The following is a 22,350-nucleotide window of genomic DNA, read 5'->3' on the forward strand; positions in this document are numbered from 1 at the left end:
AAGAATATCACAGTTTTTGAACCAAATACTCTCCAATACTGTAGTAGGGGTGCTCGACGAACAGGTTATGGGCCATTTTCTTGAACTCCCTCGAGGAGGTGCAGTTGCGGATATGTGGTGGAAGATGGTTGAAAAGTTTTGTAGCCATATATCTTGATGAATGTTCATAAAGTGAAGTGGGGTGAGGGACACAGGGACTTTATATAGATATCAAAATGGTCGATTCTCACTTAGGCGACGCGCAACTGCAGAAAAGGCTTTTAGAACCGTTTGATTTGTTACGCGTCGCGCCGCTTAGTAAGAACTGCTGCACTTGAAAACATGAGTACTTTTGGAAGCAACTTCACAATCCCATAGGCGTTTTCCAGACCTGTACGTGCATAGTCTCTCCACAGTATTCTATGGACCTCCCAGTATTTGGGTTTTTCCATATTCTTACAAGACCTATCTATGCTGGCCTAGGTCTTGAAGAAACATTGGCAGCTCTAGAATTACGAACCAAAAACGCATTAGAAAGTACAAAAGAAGCTTCGGAAAAATGCCAACAAAATGTAGAAAGAACATCTGGGGAAGGAGATGCACTTTAGTAATTGTAGAACCAAATGAAGAAACTTGAGAAATTGATGGCATTTGCCTTTTGGGTAATTAAAACAGACAGACAGGAAATAAATTAAGTTTTTTACTTTAAAAAATAAATTACATAAAACTATCTTCATTGGTACTTTTGCGTAACAATTTCCTTTGTAAAATTCTTGTAATGTTACCATCGACATTCTGTATTGCCTCATTCCTGCGTATTGCTAGCTGAAAACAACCATATACACTTCAATTTTGTTTTATAAATAATTAATTACAGACCTCTATTTTTTGTACAATTTTCACTTCTTCATCGCCGGCGACAAAATTGGTAACTTTACACGATTCCTGACCAAAACGGCCCGTTCTTCCTATACGATGCAAATAATCGGCCACATACAACGGAAAGTCGTAGTTAACAACATGCTTTACGTGCGGCAAATGTAGCCCTCGAGAGCAAAGGTCGGTAGCTACCAAAATGCGATTATTTTGAGATTGAAATTCGTTCCATTGAACTATCCGTTCCTCGTAGTTCATATCGCCATTGACTCTAGAAGCAGAAACGCCATTTTCCTTTAAGAAATACGAAACCCAATTGCACGTCTCGTTGCGGTTTGTAAAAATGAGTAAAGGGTCGCGATTTTTTTTAATGATTTGTAACAGCTGCTGCGGCTTGATTGAACGTCCCAATCGTAAAAATTGTTGTGTGAGGTGGTTTAAGGGCCTATGTAAAAAAGGAGAAGTTACATTTACAAAACTGTTGTTATAAGGTTGTAAAATCGAAGGAATATTCGTGGGCATTGTTGCGGATACCAGAATAATTTGCGAGGTACCTACTCGTTTGACTATGCTAGACAATCGTTCTATAAAACTATCGTCAATTAAGGTATCCGCTTCATCAAACACGGCGTATGATAGCTGATTGAGTTTATATATACCGACACCGGTCAGTTTTCCCAATGCCCCTGGGGTTCCTATCAGTATGTCCACTTCGGAAAATTCGGGATTTAACATCGCTCTTTTCGTGCGTCCGCCAACAACCACTTTCACTTTCAAATTTGTTTCCCCGACCAACTTTTCGGCAACCGACGCGATTTGATGTGCTAGTTCTCGGCCAGGAACCAAAATTAATGCTCTAGGAGAATTCATACTGGACGATTTCTCACCAATTATGTTGTGAATAATCGGCAATAAATAGGCTAATGTTTTCCCGCACCCAGATTCTGCAGTTAGAATACTATGATGTCCCTTGCATATTGTACCGAATGCCTCATTTTGAAAAGAAGTCAACGTTTCAATGCCGTCCTTCTGTAAACGTTGAGTTACACTATCCTGAAGGTGCAAATCTGATAATTGAAACCTGTCGCCTTCGCTTAAGGGGGACTGAGGATATACGTAGAAATAATCTCCTTTGGATTTATTATGAGTCCATCCCTTTGAGGCCAAAGGTACGTCGTCCAGTTTGCTATACCTTTGCCCCATATAGTAGTTATACTCTTTACGCTTGCATCTTATGACTAAATCTTCTTTATTATTTCGCTTCAAAGCGACTGATGCAACAGTACGTTTGTATGTAATGTTTATGAGTTTAAATGCATAAGTAGATGAACAGCGAGCGTTACAAAACATTTTTTTAGTATCACAGAATTCAAACTGGGTATTTTGTTGATGGAACTTGTGGCAGACAAAAACTTAGGTTAGAATACAAACATTGTGCATTCGCGACGTTGCCAATATATACTGGGTGCGTTCAAAAAAATCAACTGTTTCCACAAACACATTTATGACTGTTTCTCGAAGTGGTCTCATATTAGGCCAGGGAACAAAAGGAGGGTTTACTTAAAAATTACTCGAGAAGTTTTGCAAGTTTACAGATTTGGGAACTAAACGCATACTTTAAAATCTACGGCCGGGGCCGCCATCTTGCCAAAATGGCCGCCAAAAACGGTTTTTCGTATATCCAAAAATGCATTTTTAAAACAATATGCAGAGAGCAAAATTAAAAAGGGCATTCAATATAAAAAATGTTCTGCATACATATTTTCAGTAATATGACCTGAGGCGGCAGACGGTCGACTTTAGCATACTCGGATAGGCCAAAGTGGAACTCCATCGGTTAAAATTTTGATCACTCTCGTTCAGTGGATTTCGGACCCTACTACTAGATTAAATCATCCCCGAGAAATGACCGCCAAAAAATTTGCAAAAGGAAAATGTTCCGTCATGGAAGTGAGCCCATCGTTGCTTCAGAAAACAAAAACCTGTATCTAAAGGCCTCCTGGTATGTGTTGTGCCAAACAAATTCGCGTCAATTATAACTCAAATAATCAAAGTCAAAAATTGAGAAAAAAAATAACCGTCATAATTGGCAAGTATTTTCCGCATACACACAAGGTGTAAGAGAAGTGAAAGAGTGCCTTTGTTTAGCGGACTCTTACCGCATGCAGTACGCACCTGCAGTGGAAATATTCTGTCCCCGTTTCCACACAGGGTTGGGCTCAAAACCAAGATACAAGAAAAAAAAATTTGCGCATTAACAAATAACGTCAAAGATCAACAAAATCGATAAAAAACGGGACCAAAACTAAAAGGATTCATTTGTTTAAAAACACATACCACATTTTGTCGTAATTAAGAGTTTTTTGTTTACAAAGGAAAAAGGACCCTTTAGTTTATAAGGAATTTTTTTTGGTCTTCTTTACTACCTAATATGTTTTTTAAGTAATTTTCATGAAAATTATTAGAAGTTCTACCAGAACTGGGTACTACTCGCGAGCGTTCCACTCCAAAAAGCGCTCCAAGCGGAAAAAGCTTTTCGGAGCGGCCATTTTTTTCGCTCGCGAGCTCTTTTCCGCTCCTGAGCGTTTTTTTTTTTCGCTCGTGAGCGATTTTAACCGCCCTCAAGCGCTGAAGGATTAAGCGCCGATCGCGAGCGTTTTTTCCGCTCAAGAGCACTTTTCCAGAGCGCCCGCGATAAACCGTTCGAGCACTTTCAGGAGCGCTTGGAACTTGCAAGCGATTTCGCTTTTGCAAAACAACTCAATACTCGCGAGCACTTTTGAGAAAATTAGAACGCTCGCCGCTCGAGTGGTTTTTTAGAACGTTCGACCAAGTCCGTAACTAGATATGATCGCGCCCTTGGCGGCACTTCAAGTTTGCCCCCCCCCCCACCACCACACCTGCGCGGTTGGGGGGTTAAATACCCCCCAACAAAAACGCAAGGATCTCCCGGTCCTTCTCCGAAAATTTTCTTAAGTCCAAGGTTCCGAAGATATTAAAAAAACCGAAAGTAACTTTTTAAGCTCACCATTTTACAAGATTTTCGCTGCGATGTTTCGTCTTTGAGAAACCATCAACTTAATATTTTTAATGGACCGGAAAAAAGTACATAATGTATTGAGTGGCATTTTTTATTACGAATACAATTATGTATGGTACAATATGTCATTTAGGAGAACAAATTGTTTTTACATTTTGTCAACGCCTACTAAACCAAAATGTTAAAAATTTAGTAACAAGCAATTTTTCTGAGCTAAATAATAAATAATTTTTAACATTTTACTGTAGTAGGCGTTGACAAAATATCAAAATAATTCATTGATGGTTCCTTTAAATAGGTGATAAAGAATCTTATTGTGCCATACATCGTTGTTGATGGTTTCTCAAAAACGCTAATTTGTATCGCTTAAAGTTCCTATGAGGAAGTGTTATTTGTTTTTTGATATCTTTTCAAACAGGGCCGGCAAAAAATAAAACCGAATATGATTAATTTCGTTTTTTTTCGGAACTGATCGGAATTTACAAATTTTTAAAATATCACTTGACTTGTTTGCTTTTCCTTCTTATATTGGACACACTGTATATATTATCTTGCCATCAGGAGGCAAAATGGGGGAAGGGCAGAGGTAAAGGTAAAACCACTTTGTAACGACCCAGCTATTCACAGTCACTGTACGTACAGTATTAACAATCTGGAATAACATTTGTTTAAATAACCTGAATTTTTTTCCTAATACACTAATGTAAAAAGAAATTTTTTCAATGCCAATTTTGCGCCTCCCCGGTAGCTGCGCCCTTGGCTGACGCCCATCTCGTCACCGCCTAGATACGGCCCTGCGCTCGACTCAGCTTTGAGTTCTACAACACTCAAAAAAGATCGAAAACGTATCTAAAATGTTCTGGAAAATAAAGGTAAGTAATTGTCTGTTGGTCTGGTCTACAATAATTCCAACACACATTTCTCCATTATGCAATTGGGTTTATATTTCTTGTTCTTAGTTTATCATTAAAGGAAAATGTTTCTACCTTCAGAGCCAATGGCAATATGAATTGTGAGAAACGAGCTTAAAGCTCAAAATAATTGAAGTCGAGGGCTACATTTGCTTCACGTAGTTAATTACAGTTTATACCTGTGGCACATTATCGATTGCTTTAGCAACAAATGGTGAAAAATCAGCAACTTTGTAGTTTACAAGTACAAAAAACAAAGTCTTTATTTATTATTCCCTTAAGGAATATTTAGATGACTTCGAATTTGTATGCTCTATTTCTTTTGTTATTTGTGTTTACTGACTGTAATAACTTATCCCACAACGATCAAGTTCAAGGGACGAATAAAAATTATTATTATTATTATTATTATTATTAATTATTGGGACAAAAACTTGTATGGCTATTTTCAGGAACAATGCACACAAAAGAACCAATACAGAATCTCGATGGTAACTTAAAAGTAAATTGTTACGCAGAATTATAAGCGAAGATAATTTTATGTAATTTATTTTTGAAGTAAAAAATAACAAAAACTATTTACTATCTTCGCTTTCACTTGTATTAGAAGTACCTTCACTGTCCGAACTGCTACCATCGTCCTTTTCACAAGTTTCACTTGCAAATTCTTCCGCATTCCCACATTTTGAATTAAAGTCCGCGGGCCACACGCCATCTTTTTTAAAGTATTTAATATGATCGTTAGTCAGCACTCGCACAATTTCGGCCTTGACACGATCGCCCTCCTCGATTGGTTCCACTATGACGAAATCGCCTCTCTTAATCCAGATGTTCTTCCTAAATTTGGTCGGCATACTAATCAGAAAGGTGGAACCGTCTGGAGACTCTGCTTCGTGTAAATTGTTGCCTTTACTGCTTAGTATCTTCACTATGGCTTGATTTTCTGTGGGAAGGGAAAAATCATCCTGCATGAGTTCCATTAGGACGTGCTTTCGTTTTGTGGCTCTCGACATTTCTGAAACAAGGTGCACATTTAGTTTGCAAATTTGCAAAGTACAGTTCGAGGAGTAAACATCCTTGGAAATAATTGTAAAAACACTGTCATCCCACTGCCAACGTTTTGAATGTTCTTTCCCATGGTAGGAGTGTTGTACTAAACTGGTATAGACGACATTTACACATCCATGACAATTATTGTTTTAAATATTTTTGGCACAGATGAAAAGATGGATTCTCCCACAAAAAATTGGAAGTGGAATAACGGTATACAAAATACTTCCATGAATATTGACCCCTCAACTCAGTCTGTATGTTAAAAAAACCTTTTTTTGGTACGCCACCAAGCATACTGCCCCCCTGCTTTACGAACCGCTTGATGAATATCTAGCGATTCGCCATTTGGAATATTGTAACCTCCCATCAAACCGTGCGGATTGGACGGCGTTTTACAATCTTGTTTCGCTTCTTTCCTCAGCACCGCGTCGACTTCGACCGAAGAAAAAAACGCGACGGAAAACGGGAGATCGCGCATGCCGAGCATTGCGGAACAATACGATCGCACTAACAAATTAGTTACGTGCATCGCCAAGGCGGCTTGATATTTACGATCGTCCTTCACCAAATATCTCACTTCATCGTGGAAACTGAAGCAGAATCGTATCTGGTTCTGCATAATCCAACGCATCGAAACTAACATCAAATGTAAAAAATCCACAGCTCCACTCTGCACTACCCAGTTGATCCTCGTCGGTAAAAAGCGGTCACCGGCGACACCTTTGGGTTCTAAAGCGCGACTTAGTCGACAATGCAGAAATGGCGTCACCGGTTCGGAATTATTTGCAATTTCCTCCAATCTGTTAAACATTGCAGATTCCATTCCACCAGTCCACTTTGGGTTGTAAAACATCTCGTCTAACTTTTTATTATGCAACTTTGCTATTCCAAACGCTTCCCAGCGTTCGTAAAGTTTATCTGGGAAATCTGTTAGAAATTCCTTCTTTAGATTGAACACTCTCTTTCCTTTCGTTAAAGTAAACATTTTAGACGATTTCCTACGAACGTCACTATCCGACATGGTGGGATTAAACTGCTTGAGTAGCTGCTCGGCGAAATTTTGCCCTGCCCCGTATATTCTGGCATAGTTTAAGACTTTTGCTTGATCCCTGGATATGCCAACTGCCTTTGCAGTTACACTATGCATATCGGTCCCGTCCGACTTATTCCCGCTTATAGTCATCCAACCTAACGGCGTACCTCCGTGTATTTTCGCAAAATGAGAGTCACCGATAACAGAGGCGATCCACAGTTCTTGAGAATCAACATCTGCACCCACAATACTGTATCCGAACGGCGCTTGCACCATACTTCTTAGTTCCGACCCCACTCTATCCGTATGCGCATTAGAAGCGGTCATCCAGGTTGCTTCAACTGCCCTTCTCGTCAGCGTACCGCATACAACAACCTGAGGCAAGATGGCGCCGCACTGCTTGTGGTGCAATTTTAAAAAATTCGGCAGGTGCGCATCATCCAACCACACCACCATTTGTTCCATAATACGATTACGATTATTACGCCAATACGACAGCATTTTCTGTATCGCGATAATTTTTTCGGCGCTGTTAGTGCTGCCGGTTAACACGCTTTCCGAAAACTTGTTTAAGAAATCTTTTGCCAAAGGATTTCCCACGCGATGAGAGGGACCGTCTTTATGCGGCAACTTGTAAAACCAACAGCAGTTCTCGAGAACTGTGTTACTCCACACTCCGGAACCTGTCGACAACGCAAATCGTTAACTAAAAGGACAGAAATGTTCGTTAACTTTGCACCCCTACCGTCAAATCTTGGTAAATTAAACAAATATCTAAACGAGCTCGAATGCTTGAAAACTGTAGTAGTTAAGGGGGCAGACGGCCGGAGAAAGTGGCCATAATAGCGCCTTCCAAAAAGTTCGAAAATGCGCTAAAAATGTAATTCGATTATAAACAACTTCGATATTTTTGAAATAACGAATTCACAATTTTTTTAATTGCGCGGTTGCCATATTCATTTTTTAAGATGCGATATTAGTAGATTAAGGCCTCAAAAATAGTCAGAATGGAGAAATTTCCAGTTTTTTTGCTGTAAATAAATTAAGAAAATTTAAGCAAAATTCAACAGAAATGCGAAAGAGTCATTAAAATACCTCCACAAATACAAAAGTTACAAGACTTTAAATTTGCCCTTGGAAATCGTATATTGAAAGACAAGTGTTACAATGCGACCTATTGTAATACGACTATCTTGTGGCACGAGTGGCGACGCGAAGCGTAGCCACGAGTGTCCGCAAGATAGGAGTATTACAATAGGTCGCATTGTAACACGCGTTTTTCATACTATTTTTTCTATTTCGGTGCTTTAATTTAATTAAAAAACCCATTATCAGAAACTATAGGGAACATTAGAACTAACATGTTTTACGTTGGGAACACTTTTTATGCTGTTAAGTTTTAGGTTGGCAGCGTAGTAAGACTGACATTTTGAAGTTCAAACATGGAGTACCCAACGAACTACCTACTTGTACTAACTAGTAACTGGCAACTTAAGAGATGTGTTACCAAAAAAACCGATTATAATCACTGTCTTTGTACAACTGTTTTGTACAAAATCATCATTGTGACACCGAAATAGAAAAATTCTTTTTTCTATTTCGGTGTTACAATGAGAATTTTGTGCAACTGTTTTCGGCAAAAACAGTGTTTCGATGAGTTCCATTGTAACATTGTTTTTGGTAACTTTTCATCTTTAAGTTGGCAGTTCGCCAAGACGTCAACGTCAAATCATCAGATGCATGTGAAATCAAATTACGTGAAATTTATGTGTTTTCCTTGATTTTTGGTACACGAATACATTCCAAATCAGCAGTTTACACATCCACCATAAATAAATTTATTTAAAAGTTTTATAAAGTTTCCAAATGTCAGTGTTGTGTTTATCTACGCTGCCAACTTAAAATTTGTCAACGTAAATGGTGTTGCCAACTTAAGACATATTAATTCTAAAGTTTCCTGTAGTTTTTCATCATTACTTTTTAATTAAATTAAAGCCCCGAAATAGAAAAAATAGTATGAAAAACACGTGTTACAATGCTTTATTGTAATACGACTATTTTGTGGCACGAGTGGCGTAGCGAAGCGGAGGTCGCATTGTAACACTTGTCTTTCAATATACTATTGTCAAGGGGATGATTTAGTGGAGTTTAATCGCACCTGCATAATCGAGACGAATTGGGGTGTACCCGAGAGTGTAGCGGTCATTTCTTTTCTGAGTCGCGAATACTAATTTTTTGTCACTTAATTTATATACAGGGTGTCCCATTTATCCTGAGACAGTCGATTATTGTGAAAACTAGCGAGGATATCAAAAAATTATTTATATTTTCTATATTTCTAATTATTTATTATTTTCATTATTTATTATTTATTTTCTTCATATGGAGGGGGGTCCGTTTAATGTTGGCATGCATCTTTGCACATAACTGTCCTTTAAGGGTCAAGTGTAGGGTAACCTATTTTTTTCAAATACAAAATTGAATATTATTATTCTACATCAGAAAATAATAAACATTCGTGGGCAAGTTTTTTCCATACATTTACCATTTTTTAAATACACTGTTCTAAAAGCGCCATTTTTGGTTTGAGCTAGGAAGCTGTTCTCTCAAGAATTTGGTACATTTTTTTTCTTGTTTTCGGTGAATTCTACACGGCGTACTTATTGCATTTATAAGCCCCTCCCTTCTCTCTCTCTCTCTCTCTCTCTCTCTCTCTCTCTCTCTCTCTCTCTCTCTCTTGTAGTTTGTAGGAGTATGCGCTTTGTGAGAGGGAAATACATTTTATATTGTTGATCTTAAAATTTGATTCTGAAGTGTTGGGGTTAAAAACTTTTCTCAGATTTAACCTCGGATTTAACATTAGTGTTTACCAGTGACATGAAATATCTAAGGTGGTTACTGGTTACATTGTTTAGTATTAATGTTAAGTTGGTAGAAATTAGTGTGGCAACCTTGTATCAATTCCCCCTTTTGTTCAGGGTGAGTGTCGTAAAATTTTGATATGAGAGATGATCTTGTAAGCGAGATTATACCGGTGAGGAGTTATTGGTACATTTTTATAACATGAAAAATGAAGTAGTCTCGGAAGAAGTAGTAAATGACAATCTAATTTTTTTTAATACCCGATTGATAGTTTCAAAAACATTAAGGAAGAGTATTTTAGAATTAGCTCATGAACTCCCTTGGGGGTCAATAATGTATGTAACATATTTATTTATGTACAATTAAATTACTAATTTAAATAGATAGATTTATAACAGTTATTTATAACATTATTATGTATCACTTACTTGTACTCAAATTTATAACATGTAAATCGAGATGTAAATTTAAAACACGAGCGCGAATTTCACTATTTATAACTTCGGGATTGATAATCGAACTTCTGTTAAACACAATTCAATTTGCTTATACATTCATCTTATTTTGTCCACTATTGCTATCTTGAGAATTATAATAGCTACGAGGTCGGGTAAATTAGCACACAATTTCTATTTTGCAAGACTATTTTAATGGGCACGAAAAATGTTTGTCAACCAGTGATTCACAAACTGTGGATACCAACTTTGTTATTTTAAATGGAAATATGTTTTTTATTTCGCGTTATTTCGTAATCGAGATACAAAATCAGTTAAATGGGCAAAATTATGCAGAATTTTATGCTGATTAATTATCCTAGTCATAATTTCTTGTAGCTCTACAAATAGTGAAGTTATGACCAAAACGAAAAAATGATATTTTCGAAAATGCGCTAGTAGTGTTCATTTATTTTCAAAGATATCAAAAAATACTTTTAATAAACTCTTAGTGATTTTTTCTCAGTTTTCTGATGGTACTACAATAAAATGTTTATGGTGTGTGGGTTTCGAGTAAATCACATTAACTTTCTTATTTCTTATAGTCGCCATTTTGGATTTTACAGAATCGGCGATACCAAATACTTAGTAGTTTATTTGGAAATTAATCTGGAATTTTTCCTGAATGTATTTCTTATGCCAATCATGGCAGACTGAGATTAAAACCAAATTCATTTGTTTCTTGTCTAGCACAGTCGCCGTCAACACGGCCGTGGAATTATTGCCATAAGAAATACATTGTAAACTTCAAATTTATATCAATTTTATTTTAAAATGAATAAGTGTGCCATGGACGTCCAATGTGAAAAACAATCACTTTGAAAGAAAAATTCAACAAATACATAAATTGTAAATGTTGCTCATGCAGCTAGAGCGAGTTTTATAAGCAACAATCTTTTCAAATGTCTTAAATTGTGATAAAATCTATCTCGAATAATTTCCCCTCGAATTTACCAATAGTGAATGTTAAAGTTTCGAAATTAAGAACTCCAAGGAACTTGAAATTGACAGACCTGATCTTTTTCAAACTCAATAGCATAGACATGGTTCTTGGAGGAGACATATTCTGGGACCTACTGTGTGGTTGGGCAGGTAAAGTTAGAGCCTAATTTGCCAACAATGCAAAAAACGCAATTAGGTTTGGCAGTGTCAGGTTCGATTGACTACAAAAATGTTAAAAATCTGCTTAGCCGTTTCTGGGAAATTTTGAAAAATATGATATAATATAATCGAGAATATAATATACAATCATATAAAAAAATTTAGGTTGTCATACATCAATGTAAGTATGAAAAAGAATACACAAAAGTGGCACATAGCCTGTCTCTGTCTTTAAAAACAGCTGAGATACACTGCAGTCTCAACCAAAATACGACACACTGTACAATTTTTAGATAACCATTTAACAAAAACCCAGAAAACACTCACCTCATTCTTTTTTAGGTGTTTCTGCTCATTAGCAAAGAATAAATTTAACAAAATTTGATGGTAGGGATGCTATGTTATACTTTAAACTCACCCTTATACACCCCTCCGCTGTTGTCCTTTTTCACAGAACGATAAAATTCAACTTTCGATAAGTTCCGTTCGATTTGTTGCCCAATTGACAGATCGGGTGCAACGGACGCTTGCAAACTACTGCCGACGGCCGCCCTTTTCTGCAAAATCTGTTTTATGGGAATTCGAGTGTCAATATCGGAGTCACTAAGAAACGGCACTATCAAACCCCACCCCTGCCCTCTAATAAAATGCAGGGGATAGTTCTCCCAAGTCAATCCGAGGAGTTTCGGCGTAATTTGCATGGAAGTACTAATTAAATGCGGTCCGGGGACCCAATCGGGGGACGAACCCGGCTTGGTGCACAATTTCCGGTACCAATTCGGATAACCGGGTAGTAAAGTTTCGACGGCGGGTAAAAACTGGGCCGTCCGATCGAGATAATTAAACTTTTCTTCCAATAGATCCTGTTCACTACTTGCATTATCGGATTCACCTCGGGATTCACTTTTAATTGGTGTTTTACGTATTTTTATATCTTTTACATCCCAATCTTGATCCCACATCCACAAGTCCTCGGCGTATTTGTTATTATGAAATAAATGGCACGCTTGATCCGCACATCGTGCTAACATCACCTTACGCTCGATGTCCAAATCGTCGTAAGCCTGCTCAGAGTTATTAATGTACCTCTCCCAATTGCCATTGATCGGCAGATACGTCGTGCTTAACTCCAACATTCCCGCAAGTGTTGCAGGATGCGGAAAACGTTCCAGATACAAGGGAAACAAAACTTTTAATACGTTATGGGTCGCTTTTACATCGTACGCGCAGTAGCTCATGACTGTTTGAAATTGATCGTAAACATCGTTTAGAGATCCATAGACAAATACATCCCGAACAGTTTTCTCGACCTCTTTGCCACAGTATAATTTATGAACTTCATTTAAACTGTTCAACGAGCTAGTGTTCTGCCACTCCCCATCTTCCTCCTCCTTATCTTGGGACTTTAAGACAGCACGCTGATAGCTAGTCAATCCATTAATAGCTACATGCATAGACATGGTGTCGAGAAATCTCATTCCTGTATTTCTCAATCTGTACGGTTCCATAATGCGCGAACGATCATATGCGACATTATGGCCAATCACAACTTTCGGATTGTCTAATGACCCATTGTAGAATGGTATTAAATGCTTTTCGTAATACTCGTGGTTTTGTAACGGCTTATCACTTCTGTTCATTAAGGATTCGCTAACCCATCCATACCAGGCTTCCTTAGACACCGCCGTCGCAATTGTGGGAAGCTTCCCTGACCGCATACAAACCTCTACGTCGAAAACAACACAGTCTTCCAGCGGACAGTCGACTGCCACCGGTTCTTGGTTTAAAACGTAGCGTGTCCACCCCACTTGCATTACCCATTCCTCGGGTATTGGAGGAATACCATCCAGAATGTCAAGAACTAATTCTCTATACGGTTTTGATTGCTCTTCAGCTATAATCTCGAAGTGTTCGATGATATTCGCCCCGCAAAGCGGGGGAATTTTTAAATTCACATCGGGTAATAAGTTTGGGTCTTTTTTGAGAATCCCATGTTTGTTTAAATACCCGTGACACTTCTCAACTATCGAAGCATCATATTCTTGATCCGGTATTCCCTTAAAAACTTGCTTGTAAATATTGGCCGGTAGCATTTGTATACCAACACTATTGACACGTGGTGCCTCACCATCCACGTGGATAGGTGGTGGATGCTTGTCGTTGTTCGGCAGAAGCTTTTTCTTGCAGGGAGGATACAACTTTTTAGTTTGTCTTGGAAGTATTTCGGTGCTGTACCTTGTAAAACTGTTGTGAATAAGTATCTTTATGGTTTTATCGAATTTATGTAATCGAAACATCACTAATAACTAGTAACTTACTTCATGTGTACAAAAACTGGATTTTCAAGAAGAAGAAGAAGAGGAGAATACTTCCAACTTGCTCGCGGATCTACATACACAAAACCTTTAAATTTTCTCGGTTTTGATCACGTTTTCCAAGGGTCTTCAGTTTTGTTTGGAAAACAGCCGTAGAAAACTGTGTCCCTTGAAAGCGCCGGTTACATAGACACTAATAGCATTGGCGTACATCCATAGTTTTGTAGTGGGGGCCACGTGAACATGGTCAAACGTTGTACAGGGTGTTCCAAATTGCTTGTTTTCGATTTCTTTCGGGGATATTTTGAGAACTAAAAGAGATAAAGTGATGCGGTGTGCTCTTCTCGGGGTTGCTTGATAAAGCTACCTAGATTAACCATAACCACAAGTTTTTGCTTTATAATATCACACATTTACTTGTGGGAATACTATGCGATCAAAAATGAGTTGCTGTCGAGTTACCTTTGGAATTTTTGTTTCCATGGGAAATCGTACTTAACTTGAACTTCCAAAGGCAACTCGACAGCAACTCATTTTTGATCGCCCGTTATCAAAAAAGCAGAAATGATTAAAGTTATGTAAAAATAGTTAATGAGGGGGTATTTTCTATAGCCCGCTTAGTTTTCTGGATATTATTAGAAATATAGGTAATGTGTCTCAAAGACACCTGTCACATAATATGTTATTGAAAATAATACTAATTCACAGGTCATTATACCACATATTGCACGTTATAAATCACTATAATTATTGAGCACTGCATCACATACAGGATGTTCATTTGAAAACCTCCCACCACGGATTTATCGAAAACCACTGATTAACGGAAAATAATAATAATAATATAATAATAATAATGTTTATTGACCGACAGATATAAATACATCCAAGTATAGGTCAATTACTAATAAAGCTAAACGTAAGGCGCATTATAGGTATATAAAAAAAAGAAAAAAAAGATTATAGTAGAATTTATAGAAAAATGATTAAAAAGAAAATTTTAAGCATATAAATTAAGAAATTAAAAATCAAGTACTTTATTCGTGCCTAAGAGTTAATAAGATTCTATCTAGAGGTGAGAAGTGGATGTCTCACATATTTGATATTTTATTGAAATTTGCACACATAAAATGAATAGGAGAAGCAGGCAATATGTTTGTGTTCGGTTTAGAGCAATAAAATTTGGTAGACGACCGTGAAGCATAAAATGGTACATATAAAAAACGCCGAGACACGTCTAAAGATTTATCCGGGGGACAACTTTTTCGCCAATCATCCCCTTCTACCCACTGCTCCCCAGGGACATTCCCAATTTAAATAACAATTAAATAACAAGTGGTATCCAGTAATAACTTGTTTGAAAGGTCTTTCGAAGTCCTTTATTTTGACGTTTGATTTTTTGAAATCGGTCGGATCGTTTTCCAGAAAATTTGTTATTTAATTTATTTAATGGATCTATCATAATTTGTTCAGGAAAAAGGAGGAAGGTTAGCTCTCTATCTGGGGCAAAAAAGATTGCAGGCTTAACACTCTGCCTCGGATCCACAGATGACGACCCACGGAAGAAAAGTATAATGCGAATTGCTACATGGAACATAAGATCATTCAACAACAGAGACCAAGAGAACAATATGGTAACTATCTAGTATTATATACAGTAGACAAACATGAGACAGCAAAAGAAGGAGTAAAATTAGCCATCCATAAAAAGCAGCAAAAAATATTCGCGAATGTGGCTACATCTCCTCAAGAATGTCGCCCAAAGACAATAAACCAAATTAGAAAGGGAATCTTTCTATAACCAGCTGCAAGATACCATTCAATCGCTATCACAGGACCAACAAGGATAGTTCTGGGAGACTTTAACGTCCGTATCCGTATTAAAATTTCAGTTTATAGATAGGAATATCAATTTTTCTCGAAACGAATGATAGTAAACAATTTTAGTGACTGTGATTTATTGTCAATTTTGTTTGTAGTATACGCAGCTAAATCTCTAAATATCAAGAATGAAACTGTGCCTATATTTTGTGCAGTTGTGGAGAGGAAGATTAGTAGTTTAGAGTTACAAAAAGTGGTTGATCCACATTTGTCTAAATTTCATAATGAACATTGGATTAAAACGTCATTATTTTACCCACAATTTGGTGTGGTTGGGATAAAGTGAGGATAAGAAAAAATAAAAATAGTACTTTATGATAAATCAACCAGATTAAGCAGGTTTGTGCATTTCGGAATAGTTACAATTATGGTAATTTCCACCAACTCGGTTGAATTGTCGTAAAGCCTTTTTGGTGATAACATTCCACTCCTTAGCTCGGATGGATCGTTTTAGATGCACCACCCTGTATTATAGGTGGCGCCTCTGCTTTAATTAATCACGTGACGTGATTGTATACACAACGCACGTGGTGTCACATACCACATTTTAGGTTAATTTCAAATAGTTCTACTTGTATTAAGAATGCAGAATCCTAAGGCAAAACGTTTAAAAAAAAGCACAAGTCAAGAGCCCCCATTAAAGAAAAAGGTAAGTACTTGAAGGGTATCACCAACAATAACGTTCCGACAATCATTCCTTTTTTCTAGCATTGGACCAACAAACAACGTGTTCTAATTTTCTGTTCCCGAGGCATGAATTTTCGATATCGACATCTAATGCAAGATTTAAAAACACTGATACCTCACCATCGTGCCGAGCCCAAAATGGAACGCGCTAAAACATTGTCAATAGTTAACGATATGTGCGAAGTGAAAAACTGCAATAAGGCGTTAATGTTTGAAGGAAGAAGAAAATTAGATCTCTACATGTGGTTGTCAAACATTGCAGACGGCCCCAGTGTAAAATTCGCAGTTGATAATAGTACGAAACGTAAAATTTATGCTTTCATTCTAACGTTTTGTTTTCAGTTCATACAATGGGAGAGCTGAAACTGACGGGAAATTGCCTGAAGGGTTCGCGACCACTACTTAGTTTTGATCCTAAATTTTCCGAATCACCTCACTACTCGCTCCTGAAGGAACTATTTATACAAATCTTCGGTGTACCAGATAAACATCCGAAAAGCCAACCGTTCTTCGACCACGTGTACACATTTACAATCTTAGACGATCGAATATGGTTCAGGAACTTTCAGATATTGTCCGAAGATGGCGCGCTAACGGAAATCGGACCTCGCTTCGTTTTAAATCCCGTCAAAATATTCGCAAGCAGCTTCGGCGGTTTGCCTTTGTGGGAAAATCCGAAGTACGTCAGCCCGGCCAAGTATAGACGACACATGCAATTGTCCCTTAAAAAAGAGTAAGTTAAAGCCTAATTTATGTCTTTTGTCGTTTAATTAAGGCTTTTTAGTAAATACATGTCTAAGAAGCAACAGAAGCTAAGAGCGGAAGCAAATAAACCGACTAAAAGTTACGACTTAAATCCATTGGATGATGTTTTTAAACAGCTACCTACAGATGATGATGTAGTAGTTTGAAAAATGAATTCAGTTTGAATATATTAAGTAACAATGCAATGTATTGAACATGGTTTTATTAAAGTGTACTGTATAAAAATAAGAACAATCTGAAATTGATTTTGTTACATATTCCAAATAAATGTTTTTATGTATATTACTTACACTCTTCTATTGTTTTAAAGTTCTTTCTTCTTTTTTGCTTTCTCACTGCTGTCCTTGATACCCTTTTCTTTTGAGATGATTGTGTGACATTGGCGTTCCATCTTCTTGTTCTTCATTTCGTTTGTAAATTGACATTCAAGACAATTAATTCCTTTATGCCTTCTTCCTCGTGACTTTTATTTTCAATGTTCTTGCAGAAAAGTAAAGTAGAATTTTAAAAGCTCAAAAAATATCAAGGTTCTGAAGTGTCTTCTCAGACAAATTTTGAGCATAATGAGATACTTCGCATCATTGTGGGCGTTCAGAACATTACGCAGTAACCAAGAAGGGGGATTTTTTTCGAGAACCAAAAGCGATTCGCGTTTTGGTCATCGGAGTTAACACAGATTATTATTCACTTTGTATTAGAGCGACCGTTTCTGTGGCCCCTTTTCAAAAAATGAAATGGTTTTTGACCAGAAATCGTAATTTCCGATCTTTTATTACGCATGTTTAGAGTTAGTAAAGAAAGCTTTTCTGGTGGAAACGCAAAAAAGGATAACGTTTCCGACATAGCGATAAACCTTTGGATTAAATTAAGTGCGATCGAATTGAGTAATTTAATCCGACGGTCGTTTCCTGTCGAATGCGACGCAGCATAAACATTCTTTCTATTAGTAATGTGCGGTAAAAAAGAACAATTGCACGAGTTCAAACGAAGTAAACTCATTGTCCGTCCCGTCAAGGCGAAACTAAATATAAATGCATCAGCATTGTAAAGGAACATTTTTGCATTAATAAAAATTTCAGTGTACGGCGAAGAAATGAAAACTTTGCCTTTTTGGTTGTTTTTTGGCAGATTTCAATAAATGATACGCTAGTTAAAAAATTGCACAAAATAACAGAAGTTCCTGGGATAGTAAGAAAATGAAAAAACCCCAACTATTCGTTATCTTCAAAATTTTCCCCGGAGTCTACAATTTCAAGGCGATTTTAAGGCAACCGTTCAACAATCCAGCCGACATCTGATAATCATAAGCAGTTTTCCATTATATAACAAAACCGAATTCGTTATGGGTCCATTTCGAGAAACCTTAACAAAAAAAGGTATTGTGGTCATTTATTCTATATACACGCTGTGAATCTAAATTGATTTTTGGTTGGATTCGTGTAAAGCAAATTATTACTAAAAGAAAATTTTCTTTGATATAGTTGAGTTTCGAGTTAATCTTAAGACTGCGGCTGGATTGAATCTGATTTTAGTTATCAAGATGGGGTATTAGGGAAACCTTCTACGCCACAAAAACCTACATTCTACGACAACAAAATGCGAGAGTAAATACACCGAACCGATTTGCAGCAAGCGCCCTGCAATGTACAGAAACCCCACGAAAAAATCATTCCCAATACTTTTTATACAATCCCTGTATGCTTGTGAAGTATGGACAATAATGAAGAATGAAAAAATAATAGAAGCCTTGGAAATATGGATATGGAGAAGGGTTGTGAAGATCAAATGGAACGAGAGAGCAAGGAAGTACTGGGAACAGTCATGCACACCAGTAGCAAAAGAAAGTGAAATTGGTTGGATCATGTGTTTAAAAAAAGCCGTTTGATTAGATACATGATGGAAGGGAGAGGAGAGTACGTCATGAAGAGAGAGGCACAAGATCGGAGTGGAGGAAAATCACTACGATCATCTGCGATGCAGAGAACTGATAATGATGTTTCTATTCACACTTTTAGTAATTCATTTAAAAAATAAAACCAGCACAGACTATCTGTTTAATTTCCAATAAAAAATATCACTCCTAAGTTGGTTAAATATTAAGTAACAATGGCTTTCGTTAGCGTGACAGTATAAAACAAGCGCAATCCAAGGTGCAAATTCTCAATAAATATTTTTTTTTATACGTAAAATTTTCGACTAAATGTGTGTCATACATCTTCAAGCAGTGTTTCTTTTTCCTCCGGTGAAGTTTTAGTTGTCTTTGTGTTTGAAACAGGGTTTTGGGAGTACAAGTAAATCGAAAATAGCACCACCGATATAGCTAAGATCGTATTTAGATATATAGGTATGCTAAATAATACGTAGCTAAGGACCGCGGTGAATATCAATTCGAGGGCGGCTGCAAATGTTTTCAAAATGGAGTTCATGTTTTTCAGAAAAAAACTGGTAACTATCCCCGCTGCTGTGTTATTTATCATTATTAATATTACTTTATAATGAAATATTTTTCCCATATTTTCTATCGAAAATGAGCTTAAGTTCCCTTGTAATATAAGCAAGAATACATTACAAAGTATGGAATCTAAATACATAAACACATTTTGAATGAAAATGTGAGTGTCTGCTCCAGGTTTTTTTAGGAGGTATTCGTTATAAACGCCCGCTAAGCACGAACACATCAGTTGCACAAAAATTAAAATGGCATTAATGTCTAAGGTGATACTTGTCGACTTTGTATGTGCCGCATTTTTATCTTTGGTATCCGATTGATCTTGAACTGTGAAGTTCCACCCTTTAAGCATACACCCTGTTGTAAGGAGTATTAATGAGAGCCATTGTTTTCTGCTCAACTGTTTCTTGAATATCACCTTAAATGGATCTTGCAATACAAAGGATTAAGTGCGCTGAGAAACTTACTTGAAACAAAACTGCAGTGGCAACCACTCTGAATTGCAGTAACAAATAATACGTTGTCGGATCAAACGTGGCCAAGTTAACAAATGCCAAATTATTATAAAGGCAATAGAGAAATGCTGGCACGAAATACAAATAGAGAACTTTTCTGCTTTTGACACTGTCCTGCACTAATGAGCTAAACGTGTGTCTGCAATCGAGGTGAGTTTACCATTAATTCCTACGTAATACCAATACTCACTCTCTACAATACAAGATTATAGAAGTCAACAGTTTCAAAAATTCTGTTAAAAGAACAACAGTAACGATGTCATATTCATATTTGCTCCCTTCTTTCTGTGATGCAGTAACCAAAATACCTTAAATGAAAAGAGATAAGTTATCATTTACCGATGATAAGTAATACCTTGATTTACGAATAAAGCTATATATAAGACGAATATAAACGCACTAAAAGGGGTCGGAAATAATTCTGACCAATTTATCTTCGACGACGACATTTCGTAAGATGTGTAAGAAATGCGAGTAGTTGATTAGATATCAATAACATTGCCAACAAGCCAGTCACTTATCTGCATTCTGCAATTAAAGTGTTTTTACACTCAAATTAAATATCCATTCTATTATTTATCTATGAAATACTTTGAACAAGGAGTTGTAGGCATTGGTGTGTTTCAGTCTCACAGTTAATATGATTTATGTGAAGTGTACAGCACAGCAACGTAAGAAATTGGATTCAAATTCAGTGATTAAAATACAATAAATACATTTGTACAAAAGAAACGGCGCACTGACTGTCCAGATCATATTTAACTGTAACGTGATAACGTAAACGTCCTGTATATAAAGGGATGACCCGCGTGAAGTTAGTAAGAGCAACGAGCTCTTTAGGTACATTATCAATATAGAGCGGCAAATAATAGTAAAAGTTTAAGTCACCTCCGAATCTAACGCTAACCCCCCCCAAAATCCCGGTTAATATAGGAAATACTTTTTGCAAAAGTGGGTAAGATACATTTAAAAAGAAACTCCAAAATGCTTCATAAAAAAACACTAAAAAATTATTTTTGTGTTTATTTAAAATGCATTTAAAATAAAATTTGAAGTTCTAATGGTTCTACTAATGTATCATATTTTATGTACCCTCGCTTCGGGCGTGTATTTTATCTAGGAAATAAAGTTGCTTGATTAATACATTCTTAACTGATATATCACATTAATTACCCGGGCAATTTGATTAACCGTAAAATATATATTCATTAATAAAATTTGCGTTAAAACGTGTACAAGAAGTGGATTACACATCAATTCGAAAAGGAAATGACCGTTCTCCGAAGAAGTTTATGTTAAAAGATTAGAATTACTACATTTACTTTTTCCCTAATGATGCGGGAGTGCGTTTTTCCGTTGCTTTAACAAAATTGGTAAGTACTAGGGCTGCAAGATAATAGAAATTCACTATCGATTATCAATAATCAAAAATCATCGATGATATATCAAAGTGATCGGTTATTGATATTAGCGACATCCCGATTATGAGGTGCAAAAAATTATCGATATATCGATAATATTGATGTACTTTAATTATCGATATTTATCGATATACCAGATTTTCGCAGACCTAATTAGTAATAAGTACATTAGGTTTTTGTTCAATTAGTGTTGCCTGCTGCAATGATGATCAAACTAATGAAATTTACACCACTTGAAAATGTATTGCGTTCATATTTTGTATTTTATAAAGGAATCATTAAAAACAGTTAATAAAAAAGCAGGTAGCATAGAATATCTTATAATTGATGTGTGAGACAATAATAATCGGTAATCGATTACCGAGAGAAAAAATTGTATCAATTATAAGATATTCTACCATGCGATCAAAAATGAGTTGCTGTCGAGTCACCTTTGGAATTTTTGTTTACATGGTAAATCATATTTAACTTGAACTTCCAAAGGCGACTCGACAGCAACTCATTTTTGATCGCCCGTTATGCTACCTGTTTTTTTTATACGACTCTGGAGCACTATATCGAAAAAATTAACCATAGTATTCAAAGGGAGATAGAATTGAACCCCGCCATGCCACCGTACCCACTGGATTCTTGAGGAGGTACCCCCCCCTCTCCTCCCCGACAGACCGTGTTCACCCTTCAACAATAGATAGCGAGTTTGGCTGCGACCCATTTTACAATTAGGCGCAGATTGAGCTATAATTGTTTAGAAACAAAATTAATTTGAGCGGAACTTTGCCAATGTAGTGGTAGGAGAGGGGCTAATTAATTAAATATCTTTCGAATCTACAAAATTATTAATAAGTACATATGTAGAGATCGTTCCACGACTGATAAAATTGGAAATAAAACTGGTTTCAGTGCTTATAATCTTTTAGTTTTGGAACGATCTCTTCATTTCTTAAATGCGTTTAATTTAACCCGAAGAG

General features: G+C 36.7%; 5 protein-coding genes across 9 annotated transcripts; 1 reads left to right on the forward strand and 4 right to left on the reverse strand.

Moving 5' to 3' along the window:
* Window positions 1–665: 665 nt before the first annotated feature.
* On the reverse strand, window positions 666–3,136 carry LOC116169298 (probable ATP-dependent RNA helicase DDX28). Of its 4 annotated transcripts, XM_031485359.1 has the most exons (3): window positions 1,937–3,110; window positions 859–1,884; window positions 666–804 (listed from the first exon to the last, which is right to left on the reverse strand). In XM_031485359.1, exons 2-3 carry the CDS (start codon window positions 1,723–1,725, stop codon window positions 697–699), a joined length of 975 nt encoding a protein of 324 aa, XP_031341219.1. In that variant the 5' UTR covers window positions 1,726–1,884; window positions 1,937–3,110; the 3' UTR covers window positions 666–696. The 4 variants fall into 4 exon arrangements, with proteins under 4 accessions (XP_031341219.1, XP_031341218.1, XP_031341221.1 ...); XM_031485358.1 differs by having other exon boundaries at window positions 859–3,113; XM_031485361.1 differs by lacking the exon at window positions 666–804 and having other exon boundaries at window positions 917–1,126; window positions 1,414–3,136.
* A 2,245-nt stretch (window positions 3,137–5,381) lies between these two features.
* LOC116167955 (probable RNA-binding protein EIF1AD) lies at window positions 5,382–5,660 on the reverse strand. Its single transcript, XM_031483579.1, has one exon. It carries the CDS (start codon window positions 5,658–5,660, stop codon window positions 5,382–5,384), a length of 279 nt encoding a protein of 92 aa, XP_031339439.1.
* Window positions 5,619–18,843, reverse strand: LOC116169767 (DNA polymerase subunit gamma-1, mitochondrial). Its single transcript, XM_031485932.1, has 5 exons — window positions 17,288–18,843; window positions 13,668–13,975; window positions 11,768–13,593; window positions 6,129–7,575; window positions 5,619–5,821 (listed from the first exon to the last, which is right to left on the reverse strand). The coding sequence occupies exons 2-5, from the start codon at window positions 13,670–13,672 to the stop codon at window positions 5,767–5,769; spliced, it is 3,333 nt and encodes a 1,110-aa protein (XP_031341792.1). The 5' UTR covers window positions 13,673–13,975; window positions 17,288–18,843; the 3' UTR covers window positions 5,619–5,766.
* LOC116169772 (ribosome biogenesis protein BRX1 homolog) lies at window positions 16,034–17,238 on the forward strand. The gene is made up of 4 exons (XM_031485937.1): window positions 16,034–16,194; window positions 16,254–16,527; window positions 16,575–16,965; window positions 17,017–17,238. Exons 1-4 carry the CDS (start codon window positions 16,129–16,131, stop codon window positions 17,141–17,143), a joined length of 858 nt encoding a protein of 285 aa, XP_031341797.1. The 5' UTR covers window positions 16,034–16,128; the 3' UTR covers window positions 17,144–17,238.
* A 194-nt stretch (window positions 18,844–19,037) lies between the features above and the next one.
* LOC116169769 (UDP-galactose transporter senju) lies at window positions 19,038–20,741 on the reverse strand. 2 transcript variants are annotated; one of them, XM_031485936.1, is made up of 5 exons: window positions 20,553–20,741; window positions 20,317–20,489; window positions 20,152–20,269; window positions 19,914–20,100; window positions 19,038–19,864 (listed from the first exon to the last, which is right to left on the reverse strand). In XM_031485936.1, exons 2-5 carry the CDS (start codon window positions 20,408–20,410, stop codon window positions 19,205–19,207), a joined length of 1,059 nt encoding a protein of 352 aa, XP_031341796.1. In that variant the 5' UTR covers window positions 20,411–20,489; window positions 20,553–20,741; the 3' UTR covers window positions 19,038–19,204. The 2 variants fall into 2 exon arrangements, with proteins under 2 accessions (XP_031341796.1, XP_031341795.1); XM_031485935.1 differs by having other exon boundaries at window positions 20,317–20,741.
* Window positions 20,742–22,350: the final 1,609 nt, after the last annotated feature.

The sequence above is a fragment of the Photinus pyralis genome, unplaced genomic scaffold (genome assembly GCF_008802855.1).
Source record: "Photinus pyralis isolate 1611_PpyrPB1 unplaced genomic scaffold, Ppyr1.3 Ppyr1.4_LG4, whole genome shotgun sequence".
NCBI lineage: Eukaryota > Metazoa > Arthropoda > Insecta > Coleoptera > Lampyridae > Photinus > Photinus pyralis.